The 26,521-nt window shown below is 41.6% G+C and overlaps 1 protein-coding gene across 1 annotated transcript in view; it reads left to right on the forward strand.

Moving 5' to 3' along the window:
• Positions 1-26,521, forward strand: part of LOC138141172 (roundabout homolog 2-like) — a 93,735-nt gene that overhangs the window by 42,349 nt on the left and 24,865 nt on the right. The window contains exon 2 of the mRNA XM_069061836.1: positions 16,496-16,804. Within this exon, the coding sequence (XP_068917937.1) occupies positions 16,496-16,804 (309 nt within the window). The remainder of the gene's footprint in view (positions 1-16,495; positions 16,805-26,521) is intronic.

The raw sequence follows: 26,521 nt of genomic DNA on the forward strand, positions 1-26,521 counted from the left end.
CAGTAAATGCCCCTAAACAACAGCCAGACCGGCTGCTTTCGAGGAGATTTGCGCTTTTTACACATGAAATATTCTTTAATTTCCTCCGGAGAATTACAAGAGATTAGTCGCGAGGTAGTTACGCTGAAAAATGGATACAGACGTTTCCGGATTTTTTCGGTTTGCTTCGCGCAGGAAATGCGAAATAGGAATGCTCGGGACTAACGCTAATGGGGAACGAATCTTGACGAGGGGCGAGAAGGGCGCCCAAGGTTGAGGACATTTTGGAGTTGAAAAAATTTTAAGCGACTTGGAAATATTACGCGAGTGTTATCCACAATAAATAAGTGTTGTACGCAACGAGTGTTGTCCGCAGTGTAAGTGTTGTCCGCAACAAAATGATGTTTTTTTTTGGATGCCGTTTATGGTTGATCAGTTGTGGAGGTTCTTTACTGCGGCCGCAATTCAATAAAATTTGGTCGAAGAGCCGAAGCAGAAATGACGTTAAGAGCCAATAAACTGGTGAGATATGGAAATGGGAAACTTGATCCATGCACCTGGCATAAATTTGAAAATTTGCGTTAGCGCGTAAGCCCCCGGAGTATCGTTGCAAACTCACCTGCACGACGCGACGTTAAAAGTGGTAAGACGGCGACGTCATCGGGGAAATTTGAGTGCACCGTGGAAATTCGCCGCCCCGCGGCAACAGTCGGTACTAATTGGGCAAATGGAAAATGCAGAAAGACGCGGCACAGACCGAGGTCTATTTCCAGCGCGAATTCTGCTCGGCCATAAAATGAGTTCCACCGATTAAAATATTGTAATAATTGGCCATTAGCGAAACCGGAATTAGATTTGTCGTGTCGAATCGGCAAAAAACGGTTTCCCTTGGGGCCCTTATCGCGTTCCGGTCTCTCGAAAATCGCCCAAATCACGCCATTTTGATACGCTCCGCCGGTTTCGATATATCACTCTGCATGTTTCATGGTTTCTTTTCGGGAATACAACGATACCATTCACAGGTAATCCTTCTACAACGGCCGCATTCACATTTCCGCGCATCATCGTGATTTATGACGTCTTTCCCGAAGTGCGGCGCATTCCTCGCACCACGCACCAGTTCGAGAAACAAGGGTTTTTCCGGCGGCGGAAAAATATCGCCCGACTAATATTCAAATGAACTTTTCCGGTCGACGTTTTTGTCACAGGGGAAATGGAAATGGACTTCGATATTTTAATAATGGAGTAGAAATCTTCATTTAGGAGTCATCGGTTCGGTCGTTGGCGCTCATTAACGCAAATTGAAAAGTTTTTCACTTCATATTAATCTGGAAGCCAAATTACTTCCCCGTCATTAGGGCCCCCGAGTATCAGTCAGCGTTTCGGAGCTCAGTCTTGGTTAATTGTAATTACTTTATCTCGACGGGGCGGACCCGGACGGCCCCCTCGTCGTTTCAGGACCACTTATCTCTTGTCGTCGATGACGCTCACTTTCTTAAAACACAAAACATAAACGGACCGTCGAAGAAAAACTACGCAGAAAACCTGCGGAAGCCAACAGCGACAGTTTGAAGTTGTACCGCAACACCAAGTTGCCATTTTGCTGGTCAACTACGATATGTGCCATAAAACTAGTCGGGAATGGAATGCTGCTACGATCAAAGTTCAAAGTCATAAGTTGGCTTCTTGTTGCTTAAGTAGAAGTAGAACCGTAGAAGTCACTTTGAAGTGGCACCCTCGCTAATAAATGAACTCACAAGATACCACTTTGCTAGTTAACTGGTGGTAGACGGCAATATTACTGGTAAGAAAATTCAGAAGTTGCCACTCGGGTGTTTAATTGGTGGTAGATGTCGCAAAGTCGTTTAAAGTGGCAACACTACAAGTAGGTATGTAGTGTCATCATAATCATAATAAGTTACTACTTTGTTTGAGCGGTGGCAGTAGGTGCTAGTTTGAGGCGGCATCGCTGTTAGCGATGGTCAATTAATGTGGCTTGGTAGATTGTAAGAGGCCGATAGCTTTGAGCACCTCGTCGTAAATTAGCGCCCCCGAGCGGGCCGGGATCCGCCCCCGGCGGAATAAACTCCCCCGAAGAAAGAATGCATCGTTGTGCGTCGGAGCACTTAGTTCCTGTAGCAATAAATCCAAACATTTGTAGCAACTCTTCGTCTCCATAAAGGCGGAATTAACTCGGAGAAATATGAGTTCTGGGGGCGCCGTCTTCGAACGAGCGGGGGTGACTTTTAATTTATTTTTGCCCAACGTCGGCCAGGTACGACCCTCGGGGTCTTATCGTGCCCCCGAGACCGTTATAAATATTCTTTTTGTTGGAGCGTCTCGGAGAACACGTTTTTAAATTTAATCCGAGGTGGTCTATGTTCTTCAGCGGTGCCGCCGCCTTTCACCGTTAAAAGGATTATTACGGTAAATATATTTTCGCTTAATTGGGTTTGTCGACGGACGCCCAACTCACCCGTTTTAATTAATTGAATCGTTTAGAAGGAGTTCGGTGTGGTTGTTGGTGGCTTGTTGTTTTTTTTTAGCCCTAGCAGTAAAACGCTGCTCGGATTGAGATTTACCGAAGAGGAACAAAAACGGGCGGTAAAGTGTATACTTTAAAAGCAATATGTTTTGTTTTATGTTGTAATAAAGAGAAAACAGCCGCCAGAGAAGAACAAAGTTGTGGAAACTATTAGGATATAATGTAGCATTTCAGCTGTGTTTATGTCGTGGCATTGTTGACACAGACTAATAGAAAGCACCAGGACGTGACGTTTATATTTATGTAAAGAAGTGTGCTCAGCTGGTCACATAGCTCAAAATCTTTAGTCATCCGAATTTTTAAAATAAATCAAAACCGAGCTGGAACGTCTGGCCCACATTCTGGACAGTCTCCCGGACTTTCTTCGGGTTTCTTGAACGCTGAAAAATTCCAAAGCACCTTCAACTTCGACGACGACAAATAAAAAGTGACGACAAAAAATTGGCCATCCAATTTTTGGATTTTTTTTAGTAAGATTATTTAATTAGATTAGTTAATTAACTGTGACACTGATTAACTATTTGAAATGAGACAGATTAATTTTACTAATATTGTACGTCGTCCAATTCGAGAAAAAGTTTCTTTCGGAATTGACGGAACAAGTGGCGTTTCTCTAAACAAATCTACCACAAGACAAGTAACATCTCCTGGTTTTAATGTTTTACTAGAAAGAGATTCTTCAAATGATTAGAATATGTACTGAAATAGTAAAACTTGTTAAAAAAAGTAAAAGTAGAAGTGGTGAAGAAGTTGGATATTTTTTTAAATTTTGGTTAACAGTCGAATAAGTGAAAGAAAAGAAACATTTCTGTACCACCATTAATAAAAATAAAAAAAGGTAGTTATTTTTTGTCAATCAATATTATTCGTCTAAAGTGAGAACTTATTCACAGTCTGAAATAAAGTAGGTACATACCTACTATACTCTATACTCTGTTTTACAGTTTGGGGAATTTTATTTCACACTTTAGTACACTTGCACTTAACCAAAATTAAGTAATGAAAATACAAATAAATTTCTGCTAAAGTATCTGGCAGGGTTTCATTATCACTTTCACTACCACATTCACTCGTTTTGTGTACCTAAATACATAATTCTAAAAAATTCTAAACGTCTACACTTAACATTTAATTGCTCATCTAAATTATGCAGACAGTAGAAAATTAATGCTACCTAATTCATATTTTGAAGTCTTCTTAATTATTTTTTCCATAATAATTTTATTTTACACGGACGATGATGTTGCAAAAATTATATACGCCACTTGTGTATGAAGCACATTTTTTGCGGCAACATTTGCTGCGCTCATGCGTGTAAATTTCCCATTAGTAAAAAAAGTTGTGCTTTAGACACATGTTGCATAAATAAAAATTCTAAATAATGTTTTAATTTTTTTTTGATGAGTTTGACCCAAATTAAAAATTGCTTTTCATTTCCAAATTGCTTTACTTAATTGTCATAATAAATTAATTCAGCCTACATGTTCTATCGCCAAGTGTAATTATATAATCTAATGATAATTTATTTCAACTAACTTATTATGTACTTAACGACCTAAATGATTAATGGAGAAATTAAATGACTTAAAAAACAAAAATACCAAATGGAAATTATGTATAGCGAAACAATCTGTTATACATATGTACTTAGATTTGTAATTTTTTTGGAAATTTAAACGGAAAGCATTTTTCTAAAAACTACAATAGTAAGGGGAGATTTAGATTTAGATGTAGAGGCTAGAGGGTAATGATAGGGTAAGCCAACAGAAACAAAGCGTGGTTGTTTTGACTGCAAATGGTAGCACTTTAAATAATTTGGGGTGCCATGATATCTTATTAAGCGCTTCTTGGTGCAATAACAATAGCACATCCATTAAATAATCGATTATTTCCCTTGAATAGCCCATTTCGTCCCATTATTATTCCCTCCTCGTGTGTCAATTTTTGACACGAAATTCCCCCGGACCCATCGTTCCCACAGTTCGGCGCCATGTATACAAATGCCCATCATTACCTCTCCGCGGGTCATTGCTTTCCACCACTCAACAGCAGTCCATCGTCTTCATCCACCTCGCCACACGAACAAAACTGATAACCCCCGCGCAGTCGACAAGTCTCGATCGCCTCCCCCACACACCATCTCCGTTGTGCTCCCGTCCGCGGAGTGTCGGAAGCCGTGTTCGTGTCGGCTAAATTGTTGCATGCGTGCCTCGCCATTGTCTGTCTTGAGGAGTCGGCAAAATCTGCACTTTTACGGGGGACCCCACGACAGATCATCAATCCCACCTGGGCGCGACACGCGAACCCGGGGGGCCCCACACGCACCCCCACATCCATCAAACAACATCTAGCGTGCAAACGGTCGACATGATACCGACTGGTACAACGTTAATAGGATTTTGATATTATATGAATAAGGCGCATTTCGCCACAATCGCCCTTCGCATCGGACGCAGAAGGGGTTGGTTCCGAGGAGGCGACGCTCGCCGCGACTAATAACCGGTTTTATTTTGTAAATTATGATTGATGGCGATGGGGCCTACGATTTTCGGCTAATTGAAACGAACCCCCGGTTTGGGAAGTCGAAGGGTGATTGATGGGTCAAGACTGAAAATGCAAAGTCGAGGCCAAGGAAGGGTTCAAGGATCAGGATGGTCCCGCGAGGGTCTCCCTTCCTGTGACGCACGAGGACAATTAATGTGAACGTCTCGCGATAGCATTTATCTGAAAGCCGGGCGTAAACTCGATATAAAAAGTCATCTATTTTGGAGCTGTGCTCAAAGTATTTTTAAAAAAGTCAAGATGAGTCGTCTGGTTTCTGTCGCGGACTGATGTCTGTAATTCGATGAATACTTTATCGTCTAGAATCGTATAAATGTTTCAGGTCGGGCTTATCTTTACGACCTAACTAAGTGCAAAAGGATCTTAAGGCAGTTATCTCCATTATATTTCAGCGGGAATTTTGTTGTTGTACGTGGACCGGTCGGGGGTGGGTCCGAACGAAACTCTCCCGCCGCCGAAACCGCCGTCTTCACCCCTGCCCCAAATTAGCGGCACCATTAATTAATACCACCGACGGAACTTGAGGTGCACGAGATCGTATTATCGGGGGACGTTCATTGCAATTAATGACCTCATGCGAACATATTATTTACCTTAACATGTCAGAACCGGGATACGTTTTTAATTGAATTACGGCGCAATTAGCGGAAATGGGATCCCTTTCGGTGCGGACCTAATCTTGATGGACGCTGCTGGTATTGATCCGATCGGATCGCTCCTGCCGAAAGCGGAGGTGTCGACTCTTCGGGAGCGACCGTCTGGAGCGGCAGCTGCAAATCCGTAAATTACGAGCGTCGCCCGTTAATTCCTCCAGAAGGTGCTTCTCCATCATGACGAGTCGAGGCCGACGCTGCATGCGTGCGACGCGTAGACCATTTTCTTCGGCGATCTTCACGTTTCGCATGATCCACGGTCGTTAACGGATTATTAACAGCTGGTAACGACCCGTCCGAGGCTAATGAAGCCACGAGATCGTATATTAATTAGGCCGGTCGAGTGCATACACTCCAATAAAGTCGATCGTGAACGTCGAACAATGGATAAGTTAATTAGTGTCAATTTGGTGGGGCGAGTAGTGAAGCGGCTGCTGCGCCCCACTACAGATGCGACGGGAGGGGGAAAGGCGCGTTCTAGACCAACTGGCGGTGTTTGTTGAGGGAAAGGTTGTTGGGTGGAGGTGTTTGCAAATGAATCAATTCAGATGGCAGCGAAATTATCGAAATGAGAAAATAATAATAATATGTATATGTTTTTTTTAATGTAACAAGCTATTTGTTGCTTAAGAATATAAATGAAGTAACGGGATTAGAAACTCGAGAATATGGGATTCTTATAAATGTTTGTCCATTCGTAGCAGCTTGGTCAAATCGTTTTGTTATTAATGAAGATACAATTGTTAAAATGTCCGTACAACGCTTAACACCTAACGGTATGAAGTAACAAACGCTGGGGTTATTAATTGCGAGAAATAAAAAATGGGCGTTGTAATAAAAAAAAATTTTGCTCGTTTAGATTATTTATCGAGCACATTGAATGGATTAAGGAAATGTTAGAATGTGAAGACTATGATAAATGCGATACAAGAAGAAAATTATTGACTAGCAGTGGGGAAAAGATGTAATCCAATGAATAATGTATTTAGAAAGAGTAATTTGTATACTTTCGAGGAACTAATGGTATTTGATATTATTGAGTGTGTGCCAAAAGCTGTGCTAAATTTGTAAGTAACAAGGGAATTGACTATTTTCAGAAATACTCGTCTCGTAAATTTTAACGACGTCTAATCAGAGAAGAAAAATTGAGAGGAATAAGCAAGTGTTTCAGTTGTAAAAGTAAGTTTAAAAAAATATACAAAATGGAAAGAGTTGCGGATGGGATTTAAAAGAAGCTGTCTGCTGCTTAAACAACTGTCAAGTACTAGAAATACTACTACATATTGAAATTGAATTGGCAATTAAGAAAATTAAGTGAAAAGATTGAAGGGTTTATGAAGTAAAAGGTCAATATAATATGTATGTAGTAAAAATAATATACTATTTGTCTTTTGAGAATGCAAATATTTTATAAACACGTCAAATTTTAACAAAATAATTTGAATATTTAATCGGTCATAGTAAAGAATGAACATGTTAAAGGGAAATACATACCTATGTAGATATATTGAGCGAATCCATGTTTTACAAAATGCAAGAGGTGTTTGAAATGAAAAAATAAAAAATCTTGGATGACAAGAGTGTAAATTGTGTTGTACAGGTCCTTTTTCTAAATGCTTTTTTAATTTTATTTATTATTATTCTAGCAAATGTGTATTGCCATCACTTTAATATCCAAAATGTCCCCATTCGTGTGCATTGTGATGAAGTTTTTGAAAAACAATCAAAATCTCCCAAGTTATAATTTTGATCGTAACAAAAAAATTAAATAAAAACTAATTCCTTTCCAAAAAATGTATCAAAATTTTAGATCTGTTCGTTGCTTTGGGGCCACCTACAGTGGTGGATAAGTTTGTGCCTGTTTTGATTCAAATTATAAATTCCCGTAAACAGAATGATGAATTACTGAATATAAAACTTCTTAAGATATTTTTTCGGTGTAGGTGTTGGCTTATTTATCAAGACTGAATGGGCCATCTTTATAATTATATTTTTACAGTTATGAAGACGTAAAAAGACAAATTGCAAAAAGTTATTTCTGTGAACAATGGTCTTTTATGAAATCTCACTTAGACGATCTTTACATCCTGTTCACATTCGTATTGTTTGAAAGTCTATAACTGTTGAACAATCACCAGAACAATAATTGGCGTGGTTAGTGCCTATTCACTGTTCATAGGAAATATCAGTGCCTACTGGAAGTCTTAACTTGGTCGATAGAGTAATAAAAAGTTGAGATAATTTGAAATAACAACTTTTAATTGTTGAAGTTTTACGTGTGTAAAAATGTTCATGTTTGTGGAAATTTTTCAAAAAATTGTCAAAAATAAGCAATATCCGGAGTAAGGCTGCACGCGTCGTCGATCTTGTCAGCTAACGAGCGAACAAACTAATTGTGTCCAGTTGGCGGGAACGATCTGGGGTGAGGAGTTATTTCCTCGTTGTCGTATTTCCGCTCTCCCTCATCGAACGAATGTAAATATTCATCGAGTCGTGGGTAAATGGGCACGTGTCAAACCCGGCGAAACTCGTGCGTTATCGTTACCCGGGGGAGTTGTTGATGGAGCTAATCGGGGGGCCAGCGCTGGTTCGTTTTGAAACCCCCCACACGAGGCATCTCCTCTTGGTGGCGCGCGTTGTATCTTTTTACGCATCCAGGTTCAATTACCGCCTTAATTCCGGTCTTCGGGAGCGAGAGCTCTTCGCGGCAAATTGCCTCGCGCCGATGGAATTGCTTTATCTAGCGGGAGACGACGACTCTCTCCTCCAAGTCGGGAGTTCCGTATCAGATGATGTCTAACGACCTCTAGCTTATTTTGTCCCCGAGAACGCACGACTGACAAAAGAGCGATAAATATGAATAATTATCCCTTGACGTGAGCCTTAGCGGCAACATGCAATCCCAAGCATCGTTTAATGTGTTTCGTGTCAATCATCTTAATGATATTTCGGAGAACCCTTTTCATTTCGCAGTTCGTCTGACAGAGGAGCGCGAATGACGCGCCGGCTGTTCCATCGTTCATATTTCAGGGGTTCACCCTTCAGTTTTTCTATTAAAAAATGTGCCGGGGGCGTGCTTTTGTCTAAGCCAACAACAATCCGCTCCGCTCGATTTTCCGAAGTAATGAACTGCGGGAAGGGACGTTCCATCTGCTCGAGGTGCACTTTCAACAGTCCTACGCTGAACTAAACTCTATTCGCTCTCAAAATGGCAAAACGTTTTATTCGCAAAATGGAAATTTGAATGGTTCTTTTATTCGAAGTCATGAGGCTATTTCCCCATCTCCGCCAAATAAGCACTACGTCTTACTTTGAGCGTCTCACTGATAAGGAAACTGAATCAGAAGACTTTCAATTCCAATCTGGAACCTCAAATTATCCTCACATTTTTAAATCTCGTTCTTGGTTTGTAATCTCAACCTCTCCCTTGATGAAGTTTTCATTTGTAACTCGAAAGCATTACTAAGTGTCGATTGTATTCTCGCTGTTGTAATCTCATGCACACTTTGTAATCTCACTTTGCTGATTTCCTCCTCAAATCTTTTTTCCATCGCATTCACTTTCTCAAATCTCATATTTTATTCCGTGCATCTGTAATCCTTTGTAAATTCTCGTAGTCCTTCAGCAGACTCACGGTTGTAATCTCAAGAAATATTCTCATAATCTGATTATGCGTGTCTCGTCCTCGACATATCGTTAGGGATTCTGTCAAACTCCCCTTTCGTGATAGAGCGAGGCAATAAGTTTTTCCGTACGATTGTGTACATCGAACAAATAATGTCACATGTCAAACAACTTTCGAACTGGACAAACACAATAAATAATTTACAATTGTAATAGTGTGTTCGGCGTAATTGAACCAAATTGCATCGATACGGTACTGCATAAGATCCCCATTAGTGTCGAAGGCAATTTATATTCAATACCGGCAATAATGCAGTAGGTCGGCATCGATCGTTTGGATGTGTGTTAACGGTCGTACGAAATCCATCCGGATGTCATTTTTATCGACGTCTCTCCCGAAGAGTCCTCTCTTCGGTGCGATCCGTCCTCGAGCTCGCTCCAATTAAAATTCACACATTTTGCATCGCTTTACCGGAACGTTCGTTCATAATGCGACATAAATTAAGCCGACATTGTACGTGCTCGACTTAACATTATGTATTAATGTAAATCTGTGTTGTATTATTTAAATCAATGTAAATTTTATCTTACACCGTATCAGCGCCGGCGGAGAGAGAGACGAGGAGAAGCGTCTCCGTCGCCGCCTCCGCCGCATATAATTCCCCTGAAATTAGATGGCTGAAGTTTACATTGACTTCCGACAGACTCATCCACTAAAGAGAAGGAAGTTACTTTCGCTAACAAGGAGCGTTTTTACGAGCTGTATACGCGCAACGGAGGTATTCCTTGTTAGAGGAGCACTGAAATTGCTAGAATTTGCCGATACGAGCTTCCTGTATCGGAGGTTTTTGCATAAAACCCCCGGCACGACACGCCTCCACGTTCCGTTTTAAATTGCAGACGGCGAGAAAAACCAGCTCGAGACCAACGGCCGTTGCGCCACCAAATGGTAATGGGATCGAAAGAACGCTCGGTTATGCCGAGGTCGTTTTAAAAACGCACATCAGAAAGAAGTTCATTTCCAGAGTTCTCCACAAAGCAGCTTAAACTTTTCGATATTTTGTCATTATCTAGATTAGGAATTACCGTACAGAACCAAACAAAAAAATTACAAGCTGCAGCGTTGTTACAAACGTTTCTTCCATCGTACTCGGCTGTGATTTGTCTCTCTGTTTTTTTAATTACGTCGTCTCGAAACCCCTCGTTTTTATGCAACCAAGTAATCACATCGATTTAGTTTCTATATTGTAGTACAGTTACTTTATGCGTTGTATTTTGGAAAAAACGATATTTCTGATCATTTTCGGATTAGAGAAATTAGAGGAGGTGATGCTGCTCGTGTAGTGTCTTGCTACTGTCTACTGATTGCAATTACGATATAAATACGATAAACTGAAGGAAGTGTAAAAAGTGTAGGGGTTAGAGACAAGGCAATAGTGAGTTATGTGGCACTCACTTTTACCTTCTGTGAAAACTTGTAAGGGGATAACACGAACGAACCATAAATTACGTGAGATTATTTGTGCTTGCAGTTACTGACTTCCACTTAAAATATTTATGATCTCGTAATGTGTTTGTGGAGATTACAAAGAATTAATGAAGTTACAAAACCGTGAGAAGATGATCACAGGTAACGTAGGAAATTGCGCTAGTGCCACTTGCACCGTCATAAAATTTTTAGCGGGAGTAAATAAATTGAGCACACTCAAAAGGAGCGATGAATAATTTTTTCTTATCTAATCGACTCGGGGTGGCTCCGACGAAATTAGCGTCAACGCAAACAGCGAATTTTGGTGTTGGGGGTGTTATTAATTTATCAGTTGGCGAGCTTACTCCGGTACGCCCCTGGAGAGCGCGAAGGTTATCAAAACCGTAACGACCGCAAACCCGAAATGTCCTCAAAGAGACGTCATTAGTTGTTAAAGACCTATTTCCGAAACAAGTTTCCGGTGCGGCGGCGTTAAAAAAAGCACCTCGACTGTCAGAAACGTCAAGACGATGGAGTGTCTCCGCGTTAAAAGAGGGTCGACGCGTCAACGACACTCGCCACTTTTTCTCAAGAGACGGAGAATGTTTTTTTTTTTGTTGCGGTTTCGCCGCCACCGCGTCCATCGATACGGCCGTTATCTGGCTTTCCCGCCGGCGAAGTGTACGAGTGGCCCTCATCGTCGTCTATCTGGGATTCTAATTATAGTCGAGGGGTCGACGATATATCGGAGGTATGTTAATATGGTGTACGTTTTGAGAATCTACCGCCCATCCCTTTTACATATGTTATATTCTAGCCTAAACAAACGGCGACACGCTCGTACCTCCATTACAGACATCTGGGAAATGTGTTGGTTTTGGGTCGCAGGACTGTGCGTTCTACATTACTTCCACATCAAAGACCACACGCGTCACTGGTGGTGATCAAAAAATGAAACAGTCTGGACCAGAGATGCGGTCAAGTAGTACCGAGTGGAAAGCTCTTTTAATCCAGGAGCGTCTAAAACTGTGCCCTCACGACCTAGAAACATCTCGAATTATTTTATCGGTACCAGTTTATCTCAGGTGCAGCTCCCGTTGAAGCTTCGATTGAATTTCTTGATTTATCGGCTCCTAATACTGTCTCGGATTTGAACGTGAGCTTTCGTGAATATTTCATCCCCCATCTGCCTCCCGGTCCATTTTTAACCCCAAAGCAAATCTTAAGACGTGGATAAATTGTGCAACACCTGTAGACGGTCGCCGCCGCCAAAGCGGAAACCGATCTATTTATAACACCGCCGGCAGAAAAAAATTGATCGAAGAATCCAGCAGGACTGCAGGAACTTGTCGGCGCGATCATGACCGTTCGGTACGACTGTCACTTAAAAAGCCATTCCGCGAGCTTTTCACTCCGTCGCACGATTCCCTAATGAATTTAATAATCTTCGAAGAAGAGATCAACGGTTTCGCGTGGCCCAATAAACGTCTTCGCACGATGGAGATGTTTCTTCGCCCCGTACCCACCCATAATTTAAGCCCACGCACCGTCTTAACCGTTGCCGTTGATAGTTTTAATGGGTCTGAGCGAGTTTTTGAACGGCAACAATAACAATTTGTCGAGGGTGCGACAACTGTTGGAAAATCTGTTGAAAGTTGGCGGCGAGAGTTTATACGTTGTTGAAAAGAAGTTATCGCGGTTTAACACTCGACAGTGTTTTTAATAAAATAACGCGCCACAAAAGGCTCTTTGTCGATTCGTTGTCTGGTTTATCATTCAATTTCTGTGTGCCTCGTAAACAAGACGGCTTTTAATCGCAGCGAGTTCCAATCCGACACACATTTATCTATGAATAGCTTGTAAATGAGGCGGCTGGAAGTTTCTTGTCATTATATTGTTATTATAAGAAAATGGGACGTAGCGAGCGTGGAGAATGGCGAAGGGGGAGGTCGAAGCAGAGGTTGGCATTGTTGGACGACACGACGAACAGAACAAGAAAGTTCAAAGCAAAACAAAGAGAACGTTTCTTTCGGCAAAATTTAGACACTTTTACGCGGAGCAGGACAAGTGAATTTATTACTGCAAGGTGGAGTAACAATTCTGTTTGTTACATCTGTCGTTAGTGAGTCCAAACAAGCAATTTACAATTGTAAATTATGTTGTGTCGCCCTCTTGGCGTCGGCTGAGTAACTGTCAAGTTGGACAGCAGCATTAATAATTGTATCTATTTATTGTGCACAAGCTGTTGACGCGGTGGATTTCATCTAGATCTTAATATTAATTCAATTTCAAAAGATTACTTGGAATTTCCCAACGCCGTCAAAGTGAAACGTATTTTTCGTTATTACTCGCTTCCCTTCAAAACTGGCGAACGGTTTATGTACGAAAACTCTAGTTGAAGAAACATTTTAACTGTCAGTGAAGCTCCAAACAAAATCTGTTCGGTAATTCTTTAGCTGTATGCAGACAAGTGATACATATGTATGTACATGCAAATGTTACTTTTTATGATATGTCAAGATGTGTTGTAGGATTGAATTCAGTTTTAAATAAAAATTGAGATGAATGCTTCAAAACAATTAAATTGTTTAAAGGCTCTGGGAGAGTCTTCTGCAGCGATGGATGTTTTTGCACGCAAATTTGGGAGATTTGGGGACGGCGTCGGTGGCAGAGACAGTCATGAGATTTCTTTGTCGTTTGACCCTCGCCACATTGCAGACGGCTTCCAGTCTTCGCGGAACAACAAGATTAAACAGAAATTGCAGCGTGTCGGCTTCATAATTGGGATTAACCGTTGCAAAAACGCGCCGCACCAATTACTCGTCCGACGTTATCCAGATCCAGACGTTCCGGGAGCATCCTTAATTTCAGGGAAGCCTTCCAGACTGATTGTTTCCACTGTTTATTTAATTACAGCTCTCGGTGCGTCTGGTCAACGAGAAGAATTAAGATTAACGAGTCCGGCCGGTTGATTAGGTGTAAATAACATTCGGGCGTTAACGGTCGAGGTAAAAATCCTTTAATCACAGTCCGGGATGGCGAAAAGAATGGAAACCGTGACGATGATGCATCTCCCCGATTAAGATCGCTATCGCGTTCATGGAGAATTATTGCAGAACGACTGGCAGCCATTGAAAAACGAATCGAATTGCGACGGGAAAAAATCGTCATCAGTTTTCATTTGCCGAATTAACAAATCGAATCGTTTTCATCCGGAGTCGCGCAAACCGAGTGATTAATTCTGTCGCAACAAAGCAACGAAAGAAACGGATCGAACGGAAGAGGAGCAAAAAATAGCGTCCTGCTGAAAGGGTATTTTTCAGCGTAAATCCTGCACAAACGAGTACAAATAGTATAATGGACCATTTGCGGACATCATTAGCAGAAATGATGTTATTTCAGTTTCGACTTCAAAAGGATGAAAATATCGCCGCGCGTCGATCTAAATATAACGGAGCGGCTATTTCAGCAGGAAAACGAGCGACCAGTGCTACCAACTGGAGACGTCGAGTGTCAATTCGGCCGATTATGACGTCCGAAGCGGGAGATTCCAATTATCGATAAGGAATGTATCGAGATAGGCATCGAATTATTGTCAATGGTGCGACTTGTCGGCCTATTACGACGTCAGTCCGTGTCGACAGCGGTACCAACATGACGAACCGAAAGCCCCAACAGTGCGACAATCGAGGCGTTTTGAGCGTGCGGTTCTCATCCGAAGGAGTAATAAGGTCTCGCTCACGAAGCAGGTTACACGAAATACTCCTTTAATAAGCGTTTTATATGCAGCGGAGCAGGAGCAGGCAGCCCACTTACGAATACTTAATGTAAATTGACCCTTAGGCAGTGTGTTTGTCCGGCCAAAACAACGGGACACCGTCGGGACTTCCCCGGCAAGTCGAGATCGCCGTTTTACGAGGCCTGTCCGGAATTTATGGCCGGTTGTACGCTAACGACCGCGTTGAAGCGTTATATTTTAGAGGAATTGTTTGTTTAGAAGAAGCAAATATAGATTTTGCGAGGAACATAAATTCCGAGCTGTGTCAGATGGGGATTTTTTGTGACGGTTGACGAGCCTTCGGTCTCCGGTCCGCTTGTAATAAGTGACGTTAGACAAATTAAGACGTTTCATCTTCCGTGACACGCCTATTTGATCTCAACGCTTTACAAAGTTTGTCATTTATAAAATCGTTGTTGGAGTGACGGGAAGTAATAGGCGCGTTCGGATTCCGCCCCAACCAAATCCGAAAGGAAATGCAAAAGTATCAGGTTTTTCCGGGGTTGCCGCACCAAACATCCGAAAAATACAAAAGAGATTTTCACGAGAGTTACTCGAAGCACTAACGGGGGCCGTCGTACGAAAAACAACTTGTTCGAACAATGCTCTGTTTGTAATTACACCAGCGACATCGTTAGATACCTACTTCGGTGCAAGAAACCTACACGACTTCTGAATAAATTACAAACGTTCTGAATATTCTCAACGTTTATTACACGAGCCGACAACGAGAACTGCTAAACACAAGGCTTGTGAGATCTGTCAGTGTATACTTAACCGAATTAAAAATGCACGAACTAGTCTAACCTTTTAACAAATTAAAGAGCGGAGTGGATAAGATCGTTACAACTGTTAAATACGTCTGGAATTCGTTGTGTTGACCTTCTTCAAATATATCTTAAGCAATAGTCGATCGTCGAAGGTGCGACATAGAGTTTTTGATCGCGCGAAGAATAATCGGGACAAGTCTAGAACTCTCCCCTGTGTCGCGAACCGAGGTGATGCCAACAACGCGACCTGGTGAATTTCCGAGCGGTTTAAAATGTTCGAAGAAGATCTCAACTTCCATTTTACGACAAGATGAAACCTGATTATCTGCACTTTACACGATTTTACTTCTCGGAAGGCTCTCCGAAGAGATTTGTGATTTTTTATCGCGGGATCGCCGTTCGAGGTTAGAGTTTATCCCGCATTTAATTTACAATCCGAGATAATACAGACGTAAAAGTGTTTAGCATCGTCATTAAGCCCATATTAACTGTCACCCTTCGGTTTGATTTAAACCTCGTCCTGTAAGTGGCGCACGTAAAAATCCCGCGACAACCAGATTAAGATCTGTCGAATAAAGAACCATAAAGATTTGCCTGGAATCCCGTAATTGGATAAATTGCGACCGTATAGCGCTGTTAACACATTGTTACATTTAACAGTTTGTATTTATAGCCGAACATATTTATGCGCATACCGATCTCCGGATTTTTGCCTGACGGAATGGCCGCAAGAAACGTTACACAAATAAATAAACTTGACGTTTTTTCGACGTGAAGCGTGCCAACATCGACGCACTTTTTGCCCCGTCGACGACAATTAAAGGACGAGGTCGGTGCGGTTTCCTGGTTTTGGTTCGTGTCCGACCAATTTCCTCCTCGGCTTGGTGCTCATCAGATATTTCAATTTGTTCGTGATTGGCGGAGGGAATTGCCGACATGACCCCCGCTTTCTTATTAACCCCTTTTAGTGGCCACCGGCTACGTACGCAATCACGGAGGAACGGGAGTCGAGGACGTGAGCAATATCGCTCCGAAATCGACGTCGGGAAGTGAAGAATGCCGAGAACGACCACGGTTCCACCTAGCTCTAGACTGACCAGAATTTGTTGTTTTCAGGGCAGTACCGCTCGCCCAGGATCACCGAGCACCCCTCCGACATAATCGTGGCGAAGAACGAACCAGTCACCCTCAACTGCAAGGCCGAGGGCCGCCCCGAGCCCTCCATCGAGTGGTTCAAGGACGGCGATCCCGTCAGGACCTCGCCCACCGACAACAAGTCCCACCGGGTCCTGCTCCCCGCAGGATCACTCTTCTTTTTGCGCACGATGAACAGCAAGAAGGAGCAGGACGCGGGGGTGTACTGGTGCGTGGCGAAGAACATCGCAGGATCGGCAGTCAGCAGGAACGCCACGCTGCAAGTAGCCGGTGAGTGTCTCTCGTCGATCGCTATTCTGGGAGCGATTTCCGGGTTCGCGAGCGGGCAAAGGGCGCTACCGGACGTCCGAGAGCGGCGGATTCATTTCCGGGTCGAGCCCGGCGTGATTTTTCCCACAGGGAAAAATCGGGGAGCGGCTCGTGAATCTCCGGAATGAACGTGTCCCGCGCGATAACGCGACGGGTTTGTTTGAATTTAATTCGGGACTCGTTCCAGCCCGGAATGTTCGTTTCGGGACGCGAACACGCAACGTCGATCCGGCGCGTTTTTTAATCGGGGCGATAAATTTTTCCGCCGATTATTATTATATCGGGACGTCGTCGTAAAGAGTGTAAAATTAGGATTTTACGCGCCACAAATTAGACGCGAGGTTAAATCGGGACGGGTTACGACCGCCGAAAATCATAGTCATAGTCGGTGTTTTTCATTAACGCCACTCCAGATTCCGGGAGTCGGACATGGTCCGGACGGGACTCGAATTGAAATTGCGATAGGTGCGAATTGGAAATTATAATTATTGCCCCACGGAGGGACCGTTTTGTTTTATTTTTATTTCGTCGACACGAATTTCGAAAGTCGAACAGGATTTCAATTAACATAATGGACGTTGGCGTCTGTTACTGGATTGATGATAACATTTTATGGAGCCGAGAGAGAATTAAATTAATTTCATTCCTAGATGTTTACCAACAATAAAAGATTACTGTTTGTTCTTCGTATTTGTTTTACTCGGAACATGAATTTTTAATCTGTCCGACTAATAATTATGATGTTGAATCAGTGTATCTTTCGCCCGGTTTATTATCCTAAAGGACTATTTAACCTTTTAAAAGGTCATAAAACCCCTTATCAAGAATTTTTTATGTGAACTTGATGAGCTTTTTACAACTCCGAAACAATTTTTATATTCTGTTTTTACGGGGTTTCGATAAAAGATGGTGTGAAAATAACTCCACGACCATCATTAATGTTGTTTGTCTAGAGCTCAATAACGAGCCCGACGAGTGAAAAAACGAAAATTGGACCGTTTTGCTAGCAGACGAGTGTATTACTCCGGAGGCTGATTCGGGAGAGAACAGTGGCCGATCCACGTCATCGGCTCGCAGGAATTGCAGTAGTAGGTGCTTCTGATCTTTGACCGCCAGTTCAAATATTCCAGACATTGAGGAAGTCTTTTGTAATGGGTAACGGTAAACAGTATTTGCACCAAAAATGTGGTTATTTGACAGAATACGTTAAAACGGAACAAGATGTAGAAGAGAGTGTCGCAAGCTTCTCGATTCCATTTTTCAAGATCTACTATGTATGAGATAACAGTACCGTGTATTTTCACGTCGTTATACAACTTGTTTAACTTGTAGATTTATCATTCTACAATACCTATTTAACCTTTCAGTAGGTCGTGTATTAAGAAATGACAATTTTTCACTTGTTTATTTGCATATTCGTTTGATACATTTTGTAGGTTTTGGTAAAATTGGGCAATATTTTGTGAGTGTTGATCCGTCCCGTAACCTGTTCTGCCGGAAGTGATGTCGATTTCGAACGTAAAATCGACGTAAACCTTTGCAGTAAACCGCAGCGAGATATGAGGCGGTGAAATCTTAATTTCTACAAATGCCAGGTTAAATTTATATTTGAGAAGAACGTGAAATATAAATATTTATACTTCAACGTCTTATTTCCTCCCGTCGACTTTCAACGAGAAATTACCCGTCACGTTTTCTCTTTTGTGATTTTTCGAGCGGTCTGTTTTCCGATGCATAATGTGCACGCTGTGCGTCATCAATAATAATTTCTACATATAATTCTATAAATCGCGGTGGTAACAGAGCTGGTATGGTAATTGGGTCGAAACTTGTCCTCATCTATTATCCTATTCCGGTGGCAAGTCGTGGAGCCCACACGAGTTCGTTTCCATGATGGTGAACTAACCGGCGGGAGGGTAGGGAAGGTGGTTTAACAGTTTGTGATCGCACCTGGAGAAGTCCGCGAATTTTTCCAAAACGGTCGCATTCCGGCGAAACCGTCCCCGGGGGCGGTAATTTCGCAAATTCAAACCGCCGTTATATCGCCCCCCGATCTCGGCGCATGTTCGCCGGTCCGGCTCGTGTTTTTGCATATCTGACTTGACATTTCCATTTTTAAGCGACGTTAACGAAGAAAGTTCGCCGAAAGCCAATAAAAATATTCCCGGTCCGATCGCACACGCCGATATGCAAATGGCCGCGGCGGTTTTTCCCCCGGATTTGCGTAGAGCGGATCGACCGGATCCGTTTCCAAATCCGTGTAAAATCATTAATCAGCCGGACCGTAATCCGGAATTAAAATATTTCGTCAGATAGTGATCGGGCCGGTATCAATTTGTCTGTTTACGTAATGGAAGTGCGATGTATTAATCATGAGGGAATATGAATGACTAATAGACAATTAGGCGCCTGTGTCGCGTACGGGGGCGACCGCGAGAGCGCACATGTGACACGTGTGTCGTCACAAATGGGCGGGTCGAACAAAGAGCCCTATGAATTTCACCAAAGGAGAAAAAAACGCATCAACAGATGGCTTTTATGTCAGGATTTTCGGTATTATTAGCATATGGCCGGGAGCGCCAGAACCCTATCGTTTGATCTTTACGGTCCTTCGAGTAAAAAATTTTAACTATGTGGCGACTTTACGACAAATAACTCCGCTTTTATTCCACACTTTACACGTACGACCCTTGTACTGCAATAATACCGACGTGCGGTCAAAAACGACGAAAAGACTGCACCACCGTACGCACAAACAGATCGCACAAAACGCACGTTTGAGTCACTGCAGGTCGCGCTTCTTCGAGGTCACCTTTTGTGTCCGTTTCGTTAAATAGGGGTGACACCGGTGCAATAGACGTTAATTAGAGACCCTCTTGTTTGGTCGGCGCGCAACAATCCCTCGTCAAACACGATCTCGTCGGCTTTCCCTACTGGTCCAGTTCTTTTCCAGCGGACTAGATCGGGTCGTAATTACGGTACGAATCTCCATCCGGCGTTGAAACACGAAACTGTTAACGCGACTTTTACGACGCCCTCTATAAACTCGGTTAAAATTAAAATCCTAGTCGAACTATCGAATTTTACGAGGGTCGTTAAAAATACGAGAGAGGGTTGAGACGTATTGGACGAGGTCGCGAACGGATCCGTGCACGGGGTGGCGCGGAAAAATGTGGCAGGAGCAACGACACCGCGACAGGTTTCGGATTTTTAATTATGGAAGGATATAAATCACAAAGTTTTTCGTGCTGGTTGCAGTGAATGGCAGTCTCGAGGTCTCATCTGTTATTATCTTGTTAATTATATCTTGTAATTTATTGATGACCTTTACCTTCTCCGTTTTCATTTACGTCCGCGTTATCACTGAATTGTAATAAATTGTAGCGACAGGCGTTAAGATTGTGACGCTTAGCCTCATTACTACCCCCGGATTTTATTTTTAGATTTATTACTGACTCTTCCTTATTTGGACCTCCACTTGTTGATTACGCATTTGCCTTCTTTCAAATGTTTCCTTAATCTCCATGTTTATCATGAGTTTTTCACTTCTTCTATCACATTTCGCTACAAGCTACAAGCTCTTTTCCAAAAGGACAAGTTAGTTATCAAATTCGCTTTTAGGTCGTAGTTGATATGAAATATATCACGTACCATACATAACGTAACTATACTGCAGCAAAAGTAAATTGATGTGATTATTTGGTTGCCTAAAATAAAGGGGTTTATGTTTAGGTCTGAATAAAAAATGTTTACTAGGTATCAACTTATTCAAAACACCTTAATTATTTAACATTGGAAAATAGTAAACAATGAAAATTGTAAAGTGACAAGTGTGAGCGGTCAGATGTCAAATCCAGCTACGATCTTTTAATTAAGACAAGTACATTTTTACAGTTCATTGGATAAAATGGAGTCTCTATTAGCATTTATAGCTCATTTTGTCGGTCATGAACGGAACAGTGTGCATTAATCAAACGGTTGTTCAATTAAAAAAACAATTGCCATAACTGGTTCGTTGGTAAAGTGAGCGTAACGTGAGCACGAGAAGAACGTCAAAAATGCAATTGGGGTGACGTTTTTCAGATTTGGAAGTTGGGAGAGATGCGAAAACGGGAGTCAACTTTTGGTGTAGAAGTAGTGGCGTGGCGAACATTCGGCGAATGTCGAGCGATGTTTTTGACCCGGCATCAATTCATTCCTGGCGCAATATTCTTTTATTTACGAGTTAAATTTGAATAATGGCGCGTGCAACAAAGCCATGAACATAAAACCACCTCGGCGCCGGGGGAAACTTTCAATTTCGTTGAGTGGCGAAACATCTCGAGTGCAAGTTTCCCGTTTTTATTGGATGAAGACGATCATTTTTCTCCTCTCCGGCGATGATAATCTGACTTTTCGATTAGAACGGTACCATATTGTCGCTATCATAAGACCATCAACAATGGACGATGATCGGTCGTTCGTTGTTGTTCGGTGCCGGGATCGATCCCCGTTTGTTTGACCGGTCGGGACATTGATGGATCGTAACGATATTACATCGATTGCTTCCCATCAACATGGACAGCAGTCGTGCCACCAGACAATAGTCTCGCTATTGCGACGTAAATCATTTATTATGACGTACTGTGCACGAACTCCCTCTACATATCGGACGTGTGTATGTGTGTACGTTTTACGTCGCGACAACAACCGTGAATTTCCTCAATAAATTTCACCATTGTCTCCTGCACCTTTCAAATCGTTTGATTTGCGCCACCGACCCCTCAGCCGCGCCCAATCAACCACCAAAAAACAACACTCACCCGAAAACACAACTGGAATATAACCCGGAGTTATGTCGGGGTTATGTTGCAGATTTTTTGAAAATGTCAGCGTTGTCGCCTGAGGTTACCTTCTTCTGAGACCCGCGAACCGTCGTATCTTTTAATAAAATCACTCCGCCGCCCCCGACCAGATTATGACAAATGTCGCAGAATTAGACGAGCGTCGGGGGCGGCGGGTCGCGGGGCCGCCTGCGAGATGCAGAAGCGGAGAAATGAACAGTAATTCAGCGCCAAATGAAAAGATGAATGCGAAATGAAAGTAATAAAAAACCGTTTCCGAGTTGCAATTTTCCCCGCATAAACCCCCACAAAGATAGACTGCTCAACCCGTCCCTCGGAGTTGTCTGGGGATGCCGGCCGCCGCCCCCCTCCCAAATATCGCGTCAGCCAGCGATCTGGCGAAAAATCGTCGGAAATATGGGTGGCGGCGGCGGACTAATTAAAAGGGTAGCGCGGCCGACGCCCCCGGTGCAGTCGCCGGATCCGGATGGTGAATTTATGTAATTATGTAGCCGGTTTCCGAACTTTTATTGCTTTGATTACGTTCGACGGTTTTTTACGGGCGCGTTGGCGGCCGCAAATTGAAACACAAAAACGCGGACAATGGGAAATGTTAAGCTATTAATTGGATGGGAGGCAATCAATAGCCGGATTTTACGTGATTCAATTAGGGAGGTTGTCTTGTCGGAATCACGACCGGCGAAACCGTTATGCGCGTTGCGTACGGGGTTACGTTACGTGAAATGCGTACCGTTATCGACGTTACGCTGCGTCACGTGCACTGCGTTACCTCATTAGCTGGTGCGTGAAAGAGTCTACCATACGGAAAATGAGCCCCAGACTCTACGTCGTACAGCACATGTAACACGTTTTACTTCGACGTAATCCTGGTTCGTCAGACTTGACACCAAACTCGAATTCCAATTAATAAGAAATTCATGTCAAATTTGCCTAAGAGCGAGGAGCCAACAACGAAAGAATGAGTTATTCGAATATTTCATTAGGAATTTGTTCTGCGCGAATACATAATAAATCTGGCTACCGTTGCATTGTAATCATTAATTCTTTTTTGTGAAAGTCGTAGTTGTCGGAATGTTTGTTGTCTCAGCTGTAAAGATTAGAAACCCTCCAAATTGGACGTTTATTGATTGTTATTGAGAGTTAATCTAAAGGTAATTAAAGCATTGGAGCCGTTTAATCCGAGAAAGTCGAAGAGACTACTATGCAGTCTAAATTATGCAACAGGTTAATAACAGAGTGTGAACGTTAAAATCTCGACGTTGATGTTTTATGAATCGTGGTGGTTGAAAGCTCTAGATGTAGCGTCGTCATCCATATGGCTCACAAATGCCAGCCTAATGTAACACTAAATTGCCAATCTGGATTGTCTAGTGTGGATAAGTTGTCGTTACCTATGTTGTTATTAAGAAATCAAGCGTGTTGCCGAATTAAAAAGAAATTATGTTGCATGTGGCGGTGTACAAAAGCGTATTATTAAGTCCAGATGAGCAAAGGAATATATTCGTAATTTTTGATTACAATTTAACAATTACTTTTCTAAGTAAATCCTTCAACTGTAAAGACATACATTTTATGAGATCGTTTATAAATAATGCGAATAATGTAGGTCCTGTAGGGCTTCCTTGAAGCACCACTGACATTACTTTGAACTTAACATGAACCGAAACTCTCACAACGTACTTTCCAAAATATAAAATTTGTGAGTAACAAGAACTGTACCCTGGAAATTACAAAAACATAAGTTTAATGAGATATTTTTTAATTGTTTAAAAAAAATAAGATCAACATCAATTAAAATTACTTTATATGTAACGAACGTTCAAACTAATTTGCTGTTGAGCAAGCCGTTGATTCTTTCTCTCTTACGAACGCCAGTCGTATTTTTAGTTGACACACTTTAACGTTTCCTTGAGATACATAACCTCACTTTGATCATAATTTCATTGCAAATGACATTACAAATTGAATGTAAAAACCATCACCGAGAAAACCACAAAAACTCTCGTTGGTTAGTTTTAAATTGAACTGTCTTCTACAAAATAAATATGTATGTAATTCACACCACTGCTTGTTAACCGAACGAATGACGTATGATGTCTGATGAAGCTACGCAATAAGTTAACGGAAACTAAAGTAAGTGTTAGACCACTTGACCGCAATTTTTTTTGAACTCTCTTTATTATTACCATAGGTACTTTTTGTTTCCCATAATTATAGGAAAGTAAATTTTTTTGTGAGAAGTGACTTCAGTTTTCGGAAACTATAGGTACTCAGCGGCACAATTAACCGTCCACCAAAATTTTATTAACAAATAAATCAAAGTTTAGCTGGGTTTTTATTTGATTTTGGTTCATAAGGCACACATATTTGACAAAGCTAAGTCATTTAAAGCGGGTGGGCGGTTAATTGTGTCGCTGAGTATATGTAGTTCCAAACAGTTTAAGCTGTTTAACAGTTTATTGCTTAATTTTGTATTTTATAATACACTTAAGTATTTTTGTTTTTATTTTCCAAGTCAACTTAACACCACACTTGAAGTACAAGTACATATCCAATAGAAATCTTGCATTTGGCATTATCCTCGCTTTTTATTCATGCTTTCTTTGTCTCGTCTGCGACTCGTGCTTATTTCTACAAGATCCTTTGTGAACTCGGAAAAAATCTCGGAACTAATTCACACAACAGAGAGATCATAACTGATGAAAATTTTCACCTGATTCATTCCAAACATATTTCTGCTCATTTTTTGGGAATAAAAATGTAAGTGAAGAAAGTTTCACATTTCTGAATCATTTGATCGTATCGGTTTCCGACACGGCTGTTCTTCTTTTGTGTTGAAATGTTATTTGAACCCACTTTTCATAAAATTCGATTTTTTGTGTATTGATGAAACGCCGCCTTCAGAAACTTCCTTTCTCACATGCACAATTGCTTTCCCGCTCCTTGAGCTTGGTAACTAGAAAACACTACATAATTTGGCTCAAGAATTTGTACCGAAAAGGGCGAGAAATGATCGTTCAAAGAAAATCCAACGATCGTCCGTTCGTTAAAATAAATAGTATATTACACTATAAGTGATGAGAAAGTGCCTGATTTTTCAACGAGCAATACATGATATACTCACGAGCGCCAGGGAGTGAGGATAGTACTGCGAGTTGAAAAATCGCACTTTGATCACGAATTGTGTATACTATTTTTTCCAACGTCGCTTATGAAAATGAGTCTCAATTTCTTTATAATTATTTTACCCCCCTATTTTTTGAATCTTCCTGATCTGATTCAATTAATACAAATAACAGTGTTTTAAATTTTTATATTAATAAGTAGGTAATAGATTGTTAATGTAGTAGATTGTTAAATAAATTTTCCTCACTAGTGAGTTTACTTTCTCCATTTTCCTCACTAGTGATGCAAACGTCTATTTTCCTCACTAAATTGAGTGATGAAAGTATCATTTTCATAAGCGATGTTGGAAAAAAAATTATTTGTGCAGACTGATTCACATAACTTTCCGACCATAACAAAATTTAGATGCAGCCAGTAATACATTATTCAGTTATAACTTGATACCTTTACTTGCTATGAAATTTAAATGAAAACGATATGATGAGTCAGTATCTTAAATTTAAAAAAAAATTGTCGCTTACTGCCATTTTAGAATTTTTATAATTGAGATTTTTTGAGGGATGTCCAAACCATACAAAAGTTTAAAATTACATATTTATGTTTTTGGATAAAGTTATGAATGAAAAACGTATTACTGGCTGCATTTAAATTTCGTCAGGGTCGGAAAGTTATGTGAATTAGTCTGTATACACAAAATTTGTGATGCAACAATACGTGTCCTCCATAGTTTTTTAGTTTGTGTTTTTATTGATTATTGTACATAATGATTTTGATTACATTTGACAAATGTAATGTCGGGCACGTTGACTATGTTGTATAAAATTAAAATATAGATTTTTTAAATCCACATAATCGGTGGTTGCATCACAAATTTCGTTAGGCTCATTATTACATACTCCTGAATCACCGTGTATACTCGTGCATTTAAGAAAAAGGTATTTTCTCGTATTTTTTCTTTTATGTTTATTCCGACGAGTCGTATCGTCCGAAAGAAATCCAGAACACACATTCCCCGCATATAGACAGAAAACTTTTACTGCCCCCCTAACAAGCACACAGTTCCCTTATCATCCGCCGTCTGCAAACTTTCCCGGAGTGCAGCGCATCAGGTAGCTCCTTATTTTTTAATTTGATGAACCGGTCCCTTTTGGGCCCGACTTTATTATAAAACTTCCATGAGCCACTAGTTGCTCGTGCGTCTCTCCTCCGCCGCAAAAAATCCACCTTTGGCGGCGACACACCGCCGGATTAAATTTTATCGCGGCCATATTCGACCGGAAACACCCCTCGCAGGTATCGACCGGACGGGATGTCACAAGGCGAGGGACGTTATCAATTTAGTCGAGGGAGTGAATTTTTTACGTATCATCGAACGAGAGCCAATTCCGGTAAGTCGAGAGCGAACCGGCCCCGGAACAGATAGACGAGATAACGGAAAAACCGCCAAACACGAAATTGCTTTTTAAAATGTTTCGGAGCGGCGATTTAGCGTTAGGTTTTTTTTGGTGAAGGAGAGCCGAGGGCGGCGATTTACGAGGGCAATTTGCGCTCGCTGACTGTAGCGATTAGAGAGTCTATTAAATTATGTTAATAAGCACAAACGGTTCTTAATCATGTTTATTTATAAAGCGACACGACCATAAAACTTGTCCGTGGATAAACTAACGACTTGTAAGTGCAGCCGGTAGCTAGAAAACGGAGGAATTTA

The sequence above is a fragment of the Tenebrio molitor genome, chromosome 1 (assembly GCF_963966145.1).
Source record: "Tenebrio molitor chromosome 1, icTenMoli1.1, whole genome shotgun sequence".
NCBI lineage: Eukaryota > Metazoa > Arthropoda > Insecta > Coleoptera > Tenebrionidae > Tenebrio > Tenebrio molitor.